The sequence below is a fragment of the Bombus vancouverensis genome, chromosome 12 (assembly GCF_051014615.1).
Source record: "Bombus vancouverensis nearcticus chromosome 12, iyBomVanc1_principal, whole genome shotgun sequence".
In the NCBI taxonomy this organism is placed as follows: domain Eukaryota; kingdom Metazoa; phylum Arthropoda; class Insecta; order Hymenoptera; family Apidae; genus Bombus; species Bombus vancouverensis.
Genome location: NC_134922.1, coordinates 11926308 through 11942180, shown reverse-complemented (window position 1 = coordinate 11942180; position 15873 = coordinate 11926308). Strand labels below are relative to the sequence as shown.

At 37.4% G+C, this 15873-nt stretch overlaps 1 protein-coding gene across 5 annotated transcripts in view; it reads left to right on the top strand.

Moving 5' to 3' along the window:
* Positions 1-544: 544 nt before the first annotated feature.
* LOC117155271 (E3 ubiquitin-protein ligase Rnf220) overlaps positions 545-15873 on the top strand; it is a 202703-nt gene continuing 187374 nt past the window's right edge. For 3 of the 5 annotated variants that reach the window (XR_013059658.1, XM_033331081.2, XM_033331078.2), the window contains exons 1-3: positions 1125-1747; positions 3961-4074; positions 12140-12698. Coding sequence is in view for 4 of the 5 variants with exons in the window: in XM_033331081.2 (XP_033186972.1) it covers positions 1694-1747; positions 3961-4074; positions 12140-12698 (727 nt within the window). In the remaining variant the exon portion in view is untranslated. The other 2 variants (XM_033331082.2, XM_033331079.2) reach the window with 2 other exon arrangements.

Genomic DNA, 15873 nt, shown 5'->3' with positions numbered 1-15873 from the left:
TTTAATAGCTTTGCATTGTAAATTACATTTAAATATTTTGACCTCTTCGAGGTAAACGAAAGTATAATCAACTGCAATTATTCGTTATCATGAATACTGCAACTATATCGAATGACTCATTAAAAAAATGTTCCTTACTTAAAAATGCATATACGATAGCGTAAATTGTTTCTTCCGTGTTAGACTTAACACGTCGCATATTGTAGTTTGTAATAATATGATCATAAAATGGTTATAAAATTTCGAGAGAAGTATGATTCTTATCTTCTCTGAAATTTTATATTTCAAGGACAAATATTTGCGAATGTAAATACACGTATTTATTATCGCATTAAATAACTGAAAAACCTCAACTTGTCAGACTGTTGTATTAAATATTACTATAATAACAAAATGTTTTTTACTAAAAAATTATTTTTTCGTCATCACTTTGCCATATTATTTCACACACATAAATGTTTATTAATGACAATTATTGCACAGAATAAACATTGATGCATTTGTATGTAAAAGAAGATCAAAAGACGTTTTTTAAAATTTCAATATTTCGTATGTCTATATGTAGAAAATTCTTTTTATCACTATCGCATTTTATTTCAACATAATTATACCGCTCGAAGAATCTACTTATAACTGCTATTACTTTTCAGACTTGAGATGAATCATAAAACGTTAACAGCGAAATATTTGTCACAATCGTAGAGGATAATTACATAAGCGGACCATTTTAAACAAGACACTCTATATAACTGATCATACTATAAGGTAATATTCAACGTATTTATTACACTTTTTCACAAGACCCGAAACAAATAATAAGAAAAGAAAGTTTCGTAAAAGGCAGATTGTATACGTCGCAGCAAATGATGCAAGATGTTACCAGTCGCGCAGTCAGCGCCCGATTAAACCTCGCTGCGTCGCGGGAACGGTTGCGCATTGAACGTGTGCGCATGCCGCGCGTGCGTGCTGCGAAAGTGGTGCTACAGTGGCGCCAGTAATGGCGGCGGAAAACACGCGCGCACGCCAACACCGCCGCCGGTTTGTTTCTCCACGCCTCTACCTCGCCTCCACCACCGCCACCGCCACCGCCACCGTTCTCACGACTCGCGGGTAAGTACCCTCACACTCCAATCAGTCTGCACTCGCATGTCCACGAGGTTGCTCGCACGGGCCTGGCGCCTTCCTCTTGTACTCACCCCTCTCTTGCACCTGGCTCACCACGTTTAGTGCAATACCAGAAACCCGTACCCGGGTGACCGAGCCACTAGTTGAGGTACTCGTCGGGTATTATCATTCGTCGAGAGGTTAGGTCGGAGTGACCTATAGTGGCGGGATTATATGACTCGTTTGAATTTGAATTCACCCGCGTCGCATCGTTCCGTCCATTATCGTTCAGTTAACTTTTTCAAATACGTTGTAACGTGATTAACGGGTTTCGTACGACAGGCCACGACAGCTGTCAAACGAGTTTACGAGTTTATCGGAGGTTTACGCCGCACGTCGAACCGCGTGACAACCCACGCGTTGAGGTTAGGTTGTTCGCTGTCTAACGCGCCTTTTTCGAATAGATTCCTCGCCACGTTACACGGTAAATCGATTTATGCGGATATTAGTGCGAAGGAACTGTTAGTGATAAGAACACGTTTCCTAAGCAACGGATAAGAGAACAATGGGATCCGTGAAAATAGAGTGAATGTTTTCGAACGGTCGTATTTCGTGCAGTGACTTCTTTGGTGTACAGCAAAATGTACGCGTGATGGTGATTAATATATACGCGCATTTTATACACATTTATACACATGTACACATATGAAAGATATAAATGCATAGGCATTTTTATTTTTCATCGATCTTGAAATGTTGACAACCGATCAAACCAAGGTTAGCCTGTTGCGTCGTTGCATTGCCAGTGTTCATTTTTAGATGATTCGTCCTCGAAATTTGAAGGCGTTTCTAATGTCTCTGATAATATTTCAGCACATGCATATCTTTCCTCGTTATGCTTAAACACACACGAATATTAAATAATCGGGTAATTAACTTGGCTAAATTTGTCAAACGTTATAAAGACAATGTTTGTCGTACGTTTTAATATCTTTAGTAGAAAGGATTTGCTACAGCATGTAAGAATAAATCATAGGAATAACTGGCAGAATATAAAACGATACTGGATAGCTATTAAAACACGGATTTTTTAACGTTATGTTTTTAGTATATTGTTACGAATTTTTCAAAGTTAAATTCTCACTATGTTATTTCCTATTTACGATGCATAATAGTCTATGCTTGATTTCCCGAGCATAAAATATTTAGCATAAAAAGAAGGAGATTTTATAAAAGGTGAAATTATGAAATCCGAGAGTAATTTTCATTCGTTATTGCCCACTGGTTGTACAGAAAATAAATAATCGCTGAAAACATTGGTCGATAGCATACGATTTAACGAGTATATTACAAAGATTAGCTTTGAGCGATGCAGCATGGATAATCGTACGTAGAATATTAAAACGGTAAATTTTTTATTGAAAAACCAATTTCTAAAGCCATAAAATTCGACTACTTTCTCGAATTTCAGTCCTATCTTCTCGCTGAAATTCAGCGGTAAGTAATATTATTGTGTAATGTAACGCGGATTGCAATTAAATTTCGATGACGATAATATACAGAGTGACGCAAATTGTTAAACGTTGTTACGTTAAACAAATAAACGTGAACACCCGCAAAGCATCGAAACACACGGGTTTACTCGATTCCTCTGGACTTCTTTCCGATGCCTTCCGACGCCTACTTTATTCCACTTTTCAATATATTTGATCAAACGAGAAAGAAAAGTTGATACAACTGCGATCGATGCAGTTGCTCGTGGATCAAATTCGATAGCTCTCGTTGAAAGACTAGAAGGAGCAGAAATCGAAGTCATTTGTTGGTCGAGTCATTAACTATATCGTGTTCGATTGTCTTCAATAGCTACAATTACTATATTGCGTTATCTTATTTTGCCTGTCGTTTCCTTTACGACTTTCTATCGGTCGCTTTCCAGTGATTAATACATGCTAATTAGAAACATTTAAATATGTAACTTGTAAAACCTATCTAAAGAAAGGTTTCGAATATCTTTCACTCGCGTTCTCTCTATTTTGTACTCGACTCTTTTCTCTAAATAAAATATTTGTCTCACCTGATAATCATGAAAAGACGAATATTTTCTTAAATTTCAATGCCGGTATGTTGTTGTGGATATACGAGAAGTTTAAAAGCGAACAATATTATATCAAGACGACCAGCTGTTTGGTAATCGAATCTTGTTCATGAATATTTTGCTTTCTAGATTTTTAAGCAAGTTTCAAAGGAATTTCGAAGCATATGTTAGAAAAGAAGTCCGAGGAATTCTCGACGCGCGAATTTCTATCACCATACGTTATTCAAGCGTATCTCCGTACTATCTAATAAAATAATTGTATTAAACGGAGATTTCAGCTTGCCAGTAGCTAAAGAGGTTGAGCAAAAACTATTCGAATAAACTGTCGTAAGTACTGTTTCCCACCAAGTCGAATTCCTTACGATCGTTCCCGGCGCATACTTCTAATTTCTCTGTTTGAATTTCCAGCGACAGATTACTTGGAATATAGAAACATTTCCTGTGACTGTCATTTATATCACTAACGAAGAAATTTAATAACGCTGCCACGCCGATTCTTATTTAGAAAATCTTTGTCTGCGAAAAGTCCACGACCAAAGCATCCGTACGAATATATAACGACGCTGGATTTGGTATTAAACAGTACTTACAAAATCAACACACACTTCACACACTTTTCATCGACTACTCACCGTCGTGTCGCCATGTCGTTGATCGAATTTCGATATTTTCTCACCGCGGTTTAACGCCGCGAAAAATCGGTACGCGCGAGGATGGTCCAAGGAAGATTGAGAAATGGAACACGCCGATATCTGTTCTAGATGGATAATTCTGCGTATGTGCCGAATCATCTACCGCCGCCATCCCTGGTCGTGTTTTCACAGGCCGGGGGGCTGCCGGAGGCTCTGAGAATGCAAAGACCCTTCAATCCACAAGTTAGTGTCCTATCGTCCTCGCCTATACGCCTAAGCCTGTCTTTGCTTTTCTACTCCTGTTTGTTTACCTATGCGAAGATCTGGTGAAAATAATATTTCCGACAACACGTCACAGAGCGACGATTAGCCCCGGTATTCTCCTGACACGGCTTCTTTTCTCTTCCCTTTTTTTTTTTTTTTAAATCATTGCCTTTTCACAACTACAGTAGCTTAACGCGTGTATAGGAAAATTTGTACGCTGGTAAATCCGATCTATCGTCACACGATCGTTTTTATTTCCAACTTTTTAAGGACAAGATTTCAATGCCGTTGTCGCTTCTTACGAATCTTTTTTTTTTATTCTTTTATTTAATTCCCCGATCTTCTCTTCTCCATTTTGTTAAATCGTCGCTCCAGTGTTTATAATTACTGTTGCTTGATCCTTGTTCCAAATATTATTTAAACCAGTCTAGGCGAGAACTATTGCAACTAAAACAGAATGGGTACTTGAAATTGACATTATAACGTTAACTATGCCTTTAAGAAGGAAGAGAATGATATGTTTATAATTACGATATTAACTATTTGAATTTTTATGTAATAGACTTTTTGCATACGAAACTCGGTGACTAGAGTGACTAGACGAGGATATAGGAAAACAGATTTTTACATGGAAATAAAAAAAAGGAACGTTATTCTCTGGCGATATACGTACTTTGGATAATTTATTGCGAATTCATTTTCCTACTATATCATAGTGAATAATAAAAGGCTGCTGGCCGATCTTTATGCTTCGAAAAATGTCAATTTCAATGGACCAACTGCAGTTGCCATCGTTTCGACCGCTAGCCGCTTTATGCACACCAATGGTAATTAATGCACGCTTTGAATAGGGATTTTGCTGAATGTGTACGAACGAATGTAGTACATATATGCATGCACGAATCGTAGAGAACAAGTTGTTGTAGACAATTCATTATTTTACATTTTGATGGTAATGTAAAGAAGCATAATTATATAACTGAATCGGCGATGCGTCGCAAACTATCGTAAGTATTAGATATCGTCCGTAGATGTATTTATATCGAAGTATCACCATGGCAAAATCACACTTTAATAATTAACGATCGAACACGGTACGTTTTATCTTAATAAAGACAGCGTATAATTTTATACAGCGTACACGAACATCCTTGCGAATGATCGTAGATACTTGAACAGATTTGTATTTCATCCAAAGCCAGTTGCTTTTTACCATGTTTATCCACGTAAGACGTAACATGTATACAAAGAAAGTTTAGAAAACAGGAAAGGGAAAATGGTTGAATCTGTCTATGTTGGCAGTGTTAAGAAATCACTTGCTGGTATAGGTATACAGCTGTACTTGTTTATAATTAAATAGTTGCCTAAAAGCAGAGGCGATTATTCATCGATAGGAAGACAATGAAATAATATCCATCGGGGCGTTGGAAAATGTATATTTTTAAAGTGTTTATTAACGAGCTCGTTTAAATACACGTCACAGAGGGATATTGTATTATTGAAACCGATTGCAGTGTATGCTTGGAATAAAAATAGGGGCTCGCTACCTTTCGAGACACGTACAAAACGATTGATTGGAATCGGATAATAAAACGTGGCAGCATATCAAAATTCGGTGCCGTTAAAAAATGAGATAATTTCGTTGGAAATTAATCGCGGCGGAACGACGAAATTTGTACGCGTTTTTGATCAGAGAAAGAGAGTGGAAGAGGGAAACAAAAAAAATATCTTGTAAATATGCAAAAGCGTGTGGCTATCGACCCGTCAGCAGTTTCAAAAAGACAATTACTATATCGTAACTGAAAAACTACATTGTACTCGATCGTCTGGAAAAACTACAATTTTCACGATTACCACGCCTTGTCCGCTCTGTCTTCTCTTCCTTTACTTTTGTCACTTCTCGTCGATCTTCGGTGTCACTGAGTTCTAGCGACGAAAACACTCGACGATCCGAAGCATTTAAATTCAACCTCATTTTTCGTAATTCAATTTTATCAGAGAAAAGGGACATCTTGCTCGGTGAATTGCGAGAAGCTGGCGAAAGCGTACGGAAGCTTGCAGAAACTTCATACGAACGTGTCACGTGAATTCTGAAACGAATATGGTTTGCGACAAATAAAAAAATACGCACACGTTCCTACGTATTAGCGAGACTGTCCTTGACACTGGTTCCACTCTTTCTTTGTTAACTTTCTCGATTAACTTCCACGTACATCCTCAAACTTTACCAATGAATAATCAAATCTCGTTACAGTACTGAAAAGTTTGCAAAATGCTTTACACGACACGCGATGTGTATCGGGATTGGCAACTAAGCGACTGCGGATTTTGTCAATAATTTCGTCATTTAGTTGCCAAGCCAATACATGGAAATTTTCTGTCCTAAGTACTTGAGGTACACACTGTGTGCAACAGAAAAAGTCTCAAGCAATTTCTTCTGAAAGATTGCAGCAACCACCATCGTGTAATTGAAGTAATAACGAATGACTAATAAATGAGTAATCGGACGAATGTAGAAATGCGGGCATCGACAAACGAGAACCTCATTTCCTCGTATAAAAGAATAATAAACTAATCGTGCCGTACTAATTCCCGTATAACTGGTCGGCTGCATCATTATTGCCTCGATGAAATGTTTATCCGGAAATCGCCTATCGGATGCGACGAGTTGGCGATTTTCTGCCAGCTTTTTAACCGTTTGGCCGGCGACTCCGTTTCCAGGAATAATATTAAAAACGTCAGGAATCTTGATCGGTACAGCCATTCGGCGCTCGGAATATTATATCGAAATTGAAATGTAATAAGTTTAATTAAAATCACACATGGTGCTCGTGCCATGTATTAATCATAACTAATGACCGTGCGCCATGTAATTAATTTGTGATTTTTAATTAATCGCTCGGCAATGCATAACAATCGGCAACGATTTTTCAAAAAATACACCTTTGTTCCGGAAATGTTTACACCTACGCTTCGGTTACGATGAAATTCGTTACTTTCCGTCGGTAGCGTTACATTCTGCTACTTTTTCCTTCGATCAAAGAGCTTGCGATAAACGATAAGCGATTCTTGCACAGGTTTGTTCTTATTCGCGAAAGCAGAAAAATATAGCGTTTTCGATGCTGTTCGGTGTTTCTCAATCGTTTCAAAGAAAATATTCATCGTATCGCGTAATTGCTCGGCGTATCTGTAATTAGTTGTAATTCAACGACAAAGTTGCGCGTCTCTGGTCGAAAGTGTTTGTTGCGAGCTCTTTCATTTTTTGAGAAATTAAATTCAAATGTCCATAGATTCGACTTTCTTTTTTTCTTTTGTAAACGTGTATTTCGTGACAGTAACCGAACTTTGAAATATTCGAATTTGTAGTTCTGTAAAGACGTAATACGCTATTTTAAGTTATATTTTCAATAGAATATTTTAAACTAAGGGGCAGGGGCGTAATAAAAATACATACGTTGAAAATCTTTTACATGCAACTATTACATGTACGAACATTATGTGCGAAAATTTTTCAAGATATCGCATTTGAATCCTCCAGCATGAATTAACCAACAACGTTGAATATTTACAATATTTTAACACCTGTAATTTGTAACTGGTAAATTCAACAATATCGTTAATCGTCAATTTATAGTGCAACAGGCTCCTGTTAAATACAATGAAATCGAGAGTAGCTTTTAAAAATGTTTCAAGAATGAATTGACCAGAAATAAAAGGAACAACTGTTGGGTATAAGAATTTGCGAATGTAGCGACTTTGTTGTCAAATTTCAACGTTTCTCTCGTCCGATTTTTAAACATATATTCACGCACATCTAAACTCTAAAATCGTACAAACGTAGCGTAAGCGTAGGATGTTGGGCAGAACACCTACGCGACCAGGAATATCGATTTGATAGTGCGTAAGCATTGTTCAAATATTGGTATTCGATTTTCGATCGGTAATAAGTAGATACGTTTCCATTTCTGTTTAAAATGCAATTGCTCTTTCGTAGAAATATTAACGGCTGATGCGGAACCGGCTGGATCATTCGCACGAATTTTTCCATCCAGCCAAATATCCTACGTAGACAGATATTTGTCGAAAAACAAATTCCACTTAATATTTGTCCAACTCTAAATATGAATGTTTAGCGGTGTAATGACGATTCTATTTGTTGTTGGAAAGTGTGACACACAGCTATACAAAGGATGATCAATATTAAATCAAAATTAATGAAATACTGATGTCGCAAACATCACGTAGACAGATAATGCAACGTCGTGTCAATATTCCGTGTATATTATAAATACGAGTAGTGCATCGATCCTGCCTCGTTCTTCGAGTTCTCGTGTCGATCGTATTTTTCTATCGTTGAAAAATTCCAAATTTTCGCGATACTTTTTTTCCTAAGCGCAGGACAACATGCGATTCTTCGTTTCAATTCTTTGCTGCAAGTTTTACTATGCGTAGGTCTTTTCGTTTGTTCTATTTTTTTTTTTTTTTTTTTTTTTTTTTTTTTTGAAGACGAAGTGTATAAATCTGTTAGATAAAAAATATGAGATCTAATTTTATAGGAGAAACTTTGGTTCCAGATAATTTGTCTTTTATTCGTTTTTACTCGTTTTCATACTCGTGTCGTTTCGCGCGATATTCTTTGCAGTGGGCGAGATCGATAATTGATGAATGGAAAAACTGATTGCGTTAATAATTTAAAACAGAAAATTTGATAAACAGATAATTTGATGCATTAAATACAATTAGGGTAGGCGAATGATAAAACGTTATTCGTAATTAAAGTAGGTATTTTATTCGTGTGCAGCTTTTAAATAAATATATCTGGATTATAATATTTTTCTATATTCTTCTTCCACGTATTTACTTATTCGTTAAAATTTCATTTCAAGCAACCGCTGTATATTTCGTGTCCTCTCTGATTAACGAGGATATAGAGGAATAACATAGAATGGAAATTATTCTACAAGCTCGAGGAAATACTAATTTCTACGTGTCTAATGTACATCACGACAATAGTGTTTCGATGTTGCAAGTTGTAGGAAGAAAATTACACTGCGAATAATACACGGTTAATCCATTTTTTTTTCGTCGAAGAGAAGAGAAAATAAGAAATTGAATTAAATCGATGTACAATGTCACTGAACGATCTAAAAATACATATCGTTTCTTTCGAGGTCTATAGACGATATTTTTGTTTCTACAAACTTTTTATTATTAGGTTGTTCGAAATGTTTCTTTCCTTTGGTAAGAAAATAATAGACGCACAATGTTTTTTTGTTTTGTATTAGTTTATTGAATTATGCACGAACGTAGTGATAGAAATAGAACGAAATGGATGATACGTAGTTCAGTAAAATAATATAAAACAGATATTGTTGTTTATCTATTATCGTCTTATGAAACGAAGGAAACTTTCCGGACAACCTAATACAGGACGATTGTTGGGCTTCTTATTTTCAGCAAATTGTAATTTCACGAATTTGCGCTGAAACGTTCGTCGATGAAACGTACAACAGCAAATCCTGTTATCAAATATAAAACGTAAAATAATTTCGTGCATTGCCAAATAAAATTCTAAATGCGGTGTATAAATCCAACAGAAAACCATAATTAACGAAACAACGCAGAAATGATTGGACAACCTAATATTTATCCAATTAAAAAAAAAAGAACTTTTGATATCGTTACGCTAACGTAGCAGCGAGGAAAGACGGTTTGATGTAAAAATTCAATTTCGTGAAATATCGCGATGCTACACGTAGATTTGTAAAGAATTCTCAACAGTCGTTCCTCTGATAATCTGATAATTCTCATTTTCTAAATTAACGTAAAACAGAAATTGTTGTTTACCTATTATCACCTTATGAAACGAAAGAAATCTTCCGGACAACCTAATATTTATTTAATTAAAAAAGAAAGAACTTTTGATATCGTTACGCTAACGTAGCAGCGAAGAAAGAATTGAATTTTTGATGTAAAAATTCAATTTCATGAAATATCGCGATGCTACACGTAGATTTGTAAAGAATTCTCAACAGTCGTTCCTCTGATAATCCGATAATTCTCATTTTCTAAATTAACGTAAAACAGAAATTGTTGTTCACCTATTATCACCTTATGAAACGAAAGAAACCTTCCGGACAACCTAATATTTATTTAATTAAAAAAGAAAGAACTTTTGATATCGTTACGCTAACGTAGCAGCGAAGAAAGAATTGAATTTTTGATGTAAAAATTCAATTTCATGAAATATCGCGATGCTACACGTAGATTTGTAAAGAATTCTCAACAGTCGTTCCTCTGATAATCCGATAATTCTCATTTTCTAAATTAACGTAAAACAGAAATTGTTGTTCACCTATTATCACCTTATGAAACGAAAGAAACCTTCCGGACAACCTAATATTTATTTAATTAAAAAAGAAAGAACTTTTGACATCGTTACGCTAACGTAGCAGCGAGGAAAGACGGTTTGATGTAAAAATTCAATTTCGTGAAATATCGCGATGTCACACGTAGATTTGTAAAGAATTCTTAACAGTCGTCCCTCTGATAATCCGATATTTCTCGTTTTCTAAAATATCCGGCAAAATTCGTGGATAAAACTTGCGATATTATATAACCGGATATCTCATTTGCAGTATGCGGGTATTTCTATGAATTCGAGCACATTGAAATAGCGTATAATACCAAAGCAATATGGCATTATACTGTTAATAACGTGAAACCACTGTGTTATAATAATCCGTCAAAATGTGAAGCTTCCCCCCGTCAGTTGTATCATTCAATTCGCCGTGATTGACGAGTCTATTAAGCTGGCATAGTGAATGCCTCGATGGAAATCAACGAGTTCTGTTTTGTAACGTTTGTAATAATGGAACACCGGGCCACGGTAAATGTCATCGTTGCGAATCCACTCGATCGCTATCGAAATCTTTCGAACATTTAGTACACGTTCTGTTTGCCCTTTTCTCAAACGAGAAATTGAATTAACGTTATCATGTACTTTTAATAGAAACTGCCATCTTCCTTTTGTCTTTTCTTTGGCAAAGTGTTTTGGCGAGGTAAACGTTACTTTACCAACGTAGGTAAAGTAAAAGGACAGAAAGCTTCAAACAAAAGCATCTTACGCTCTGTTCCATGTAAAGATGTTCGTTTCACGAATGAAGTTTAAATAATACTGTGCCAGCCGCTGTACGTATTATATTTTTGATAGATCTCTAGTGTAACCTTGCAAGTTTCTGTAATGAGATTTATAGTCGAGATCATAATTAGATGGAACTTTGGAAAAATTTATGAGCAACGATCATGAAGATAGAGGAAAAACCATTTAAGTAAGAAACGTTTCCTAAAAATATATGAAGTAAATTGGCGTAAGATTTCTACACAGTACCGTATCAGATAATTAACGTACGGTCGTAATATCCAATTAGAAGCGTTTCCTTTCTTCAATTATGAATTGCAAAGCAGAAATTTGAAACGATTCGTGTAGTGAGTAAATTTAATATTAAAACCTTTAATTACATTATATTATGTAGAATAATTAATATTTAAAATATTCTATAAACGGCAATTTCGTTCATACCAGTTATTACACGCTAGCTATAAACTTGAAAGAGTTTAATTATTCCAAGTTTGTTAATAAACTGGTTAATTAAGTAAAAAATAATATTTAAATAAGCTGCGAGCTTGAGATACGCGTTCTAAGATTCCAAACATTTTTCCTTACATTAATTCCTACAACTAAACTTTAATTAGCTACAATGTTGCTTGTCTGATAGTTAATAAGTTATTGACGATAACTTTTATGCCCGCTTGTACGTGTGATGGTAACCCAGTTCCGTGTAAGCATAAAAATATAAATTTGTGTAAGTATCTACGATCTAACAATCGCAAGTTACAAGAATAACACAGTCTACGCCTAATTTTCTAATTAAGCTACTACAGTCTATCAAAATCAACTAACGATCCGAGCACTTTTTCACGGTAGTGTATTTATCCCATAACAATCTCTCCGTGACTAATGATATTCTTCTTTATTGTCCAGGTGACCGACTCGAAGGATCTCCAAGTGCCGTTCAGCACTGCGGCTTCTCTGGGTTACGGCCTCCATCATATGCTCCACTTGCCGCCGCAATTTTTGCACCCTCTGGATCACCGTTTACCGTTCGGAGGGTTCAGGCCCCTGGGGCCATCGGCTTTCGCTCCGCCGAGCAAGTGTCTGAAAGTGGAAACAGGAAACGGCCCGGTCACCGGTTCCGGTTTGCCAAGTATCGGCTCATTGTCGAGCATGTCGAACATGTTCTCGCCTTCGTCGTTGTCCTCGGCCAGCGGAGGCGCCGTCGTCTCTGTTTCTGGAGCGTCGGCGAGCATCGGAGGCGTCGGAGGCGTCGGAGGCGTCGGAGGAGGTGCGAGCGCGGCAGCGGCACAGGAAGTCGCACCGCAGAGTCCCGCTGGCTCTACCAGCCGATCGCCTACAGGGACCGGAACCGGTTCGGTTCCTAATCGCGGCACCACTCCGGAGGACGAGGATCGCGATGCGAATGCCACGCCTGGGTCCGAGAACACGGAAAGATCTACGCCCGAGGAGGGACGACCGTATCGACGTGAGTCCGCTTTACTCGTTTTTCCCTTCTTCTGGCAACAGTTGCGGATTTTTGTGCATTTGTGGCAAATTTAAGTACCGATCAACGTGTAAAACGTAGTTTCCATCGCGTCTGAGTCGGTTAACGCTGCAACTACCAGCGTCACCGAAACGAATAATTCGTAATTCATAGATTTGTAATGGTGTACTCTTACGAATAATTTTTGCGTGAAGTATACGAGTAGTATGGTAGACTGTTCTATTTATTGCACTCTAGTTTCTTTGAAACAAGTTTTGTACTTTAGTCACGGGTAGCTTTATCGTTAATATCGCTGATTCGTTTACACTCTCACTGTATGTCATTTATCAAGCGTGCGTAATATGTAAAAATATATAAAACGTTCAACGCGAAGTTGTTGTGACAGTCGATTTGCGAGGAAGACGTTTAGCTTCAGTTTTCTTGATCGTATCCGTAAGAAAGTGAATTTCAATGCATAAAAATCCGCAATCCGTTCACGAGATTATTCGCTCTTGTAGTTACTCTCTAGATCTTCTTTATCCCTATCTGTCTAATATTTTTCTTGTTCTCTTTCTCAATATTTTTTTGACACTTGTATTATTGGACACGGTCTTACGATCCTCGGTGTTTCGAATATAATGGAATCGCAACTAGCATAGAAAAAGATCCTGTGCTTTTAACTCTATGTTCTATCCTCTTTCTTAAAAGAAGTTAGGCGTTTAATTACGTAATAAAAAAGGGAACAAAAAGAACGAAACGATTAAAGGATTAAAAGTATAATTGAAAAGATAATCGCGCGCGTAAATATTTAATGCTGCATTGTTTTTGCGTTTTCACTCGATGAAACATTTATCCACGATATTACAATTAATAAATATTTTCTCTTTTATACATGTAACGCGACGATGCATGTTCCTTTACATTTTAAATACCGTGTTTTAGCTACGATATCGTCTCGAGTTCGTTTTGCCAGTGTCTCGTGTAATATCTATGGATAGACATCGTTAGTTCTCCTACCTTGAAACTCTTCTAGAAACCTAAGATTTCTCTCAGCGGAGATTGATGATTATTCATATTCATACATATTCATATTCGATATTGAATATTCGTATTTAGTTTTTGTAGTACCGTAGCAGATTCTGTGTCGGATAAATGACAGACGAAAAAATTCTTTATCGCGTGTAAGTTATACGAATGATAAATTAAACGAAACGAATAAGCGTAACATCGGTGGCGTTGAAACGCATTCGAATAATAAAAGAGTATCTTGCTACATCTAACAACGCAGCCGGTAGGTTTCATGATTTTTATGTTGACAAACGTTCTATGTATATACAAAGAGCAGCTGAAACGTATATAGGAATTTGCAGAGGAGGAACCACGAAGATTTGTATGCTTAATCTACCTAAGTCGTTTATTTGAATTCTCAGGGGCGCAACAGCTGTGTCGCGTCTGAAAGCTCACGCGGGCTTTGTTTCCATGTGTTTGCTTATTTTTCGGTACAGTCTTAATTACCGAAAGATAGAGCCATTCATTTTTCTCGGATACGATTCTCGCGGTGAACCATTCTTTCTTTTCTTTTTTTTTCGCTACTCTCTCTCCCCTCCCCCCCCCCTCTCTCTCTCTCTCGAGCTCAACGTTCATCCAGCATTTGGCGAGATTTTTATCGTTCATCCTCTTTGCACTTTGCGTTCGAAGAAAGTACTTTGTCCTTTCGTCGACCAAACAGTTTTCGCTCTGTAAATTCTTTCTCTTATTAAAACCGAAAACAGCACGTAGCGGTCAGCTTTTCCTGTAACTCTCTTTTCCTCTCTTTCTTTCTCTTTCGCCGGCTGTCTGCTCGTTCCACCGCAGCTAATTTTCGTTTGATTGCGAGACGAGAAAAAAAAAAAAGGGGTTGGAAAAGGTCGAAGGTGTGCAACCTTGGCGTCAAGCAGCAGACTTTTTAGGTTTATTTTTCGAATGGTTCAGCGCCAGGATAACGATGTCCTTTGACCGTGGCGAACCCTATGACGTTAGCCGCGTCGCTAATTAGTCGATATTCACTTTGTGGCGGCGAGTCTGCGTTTCAGAAGGGACACCGATTCCGCAAAACTGCACTCAAGCGGTTTCGAATTGAAGATCCTTTTTTCCCAACTTTTGTAGATTTTTACGCGCGCCTCGCCCAACTGTACTTTCCTCTGCGTTTTGCAATAATTAAGCCCGTAGTATAAACTTGCTTCTAATAAAGCTTCGCACGCTGCATAGCGTTCTTGTCTCGTATACAGACTACTACGTATTCTCGGAACAACACTTGGGCTTCTAACATCGTCTGCTTTCGTTTACCGGCTTTCTGTAATCCAGATACGCCATTAGACCATTGATAATTTTCAGCCGTGTGTACACTTAACTGGATATCTGTTAATTATTTCCAAACATATCGGTTCTCTTGCAAATTCGCGTGCTTTCGCAATTGCAAATCTGAAATTCTACCTCTCGATGGATCATAGCCGGCACAAATAAACGTAATCATTCTGCGAACGGATGGAAAAGAATCGAAGAAAAGTAAGAGAAAATTGACGACGAGGTTGTTGATTTAACGAAACGACGAAAATAACGTTCGTAGTTGCGCGCTATTACGCGGTATAACGTTAAGACGATATCGACGTGTGTACGCGCGTGAAGATTTTTTTTTAACTGGTAGAAATTAATTGCGTAATCTACGTATAGAGTTGGAGAATTTGTGGGGAAAATCGTGAAATGATCAGCAAATAATTTGATCGTGCGCCTGTGAGCTGTTGGTGTGAGTTTTAAACGCAACGCTGCATCGTAAATGCTCGCATAGCCGCCCGCCCTTTTTGGTAGCCGCGCTCCAGAAGGGGGTTTCAATGTATCGATACCTACGCATGAAATATGTTCATAATCACGATTGACAGGGAATCATGGTAAATAGTCATTTGCTACTCCATTCGCGAATTTACATTACGCCTCTATTTGGATCTGACGGCGCAGAAAAATCTGCAATTAATATTAGTATGCTGGCTATGTATAACTATACGCGTAATCATCGACCTTTTGGCGATACCCATGATTTATCATATTCCGTTACGGGTAAGCATTATTTCTGCCCTGTGTTATAATTAGACGAGAAAAAGATTTATAAAGAGACTTGAGAGCAATCTACAAAGATTTACAAACG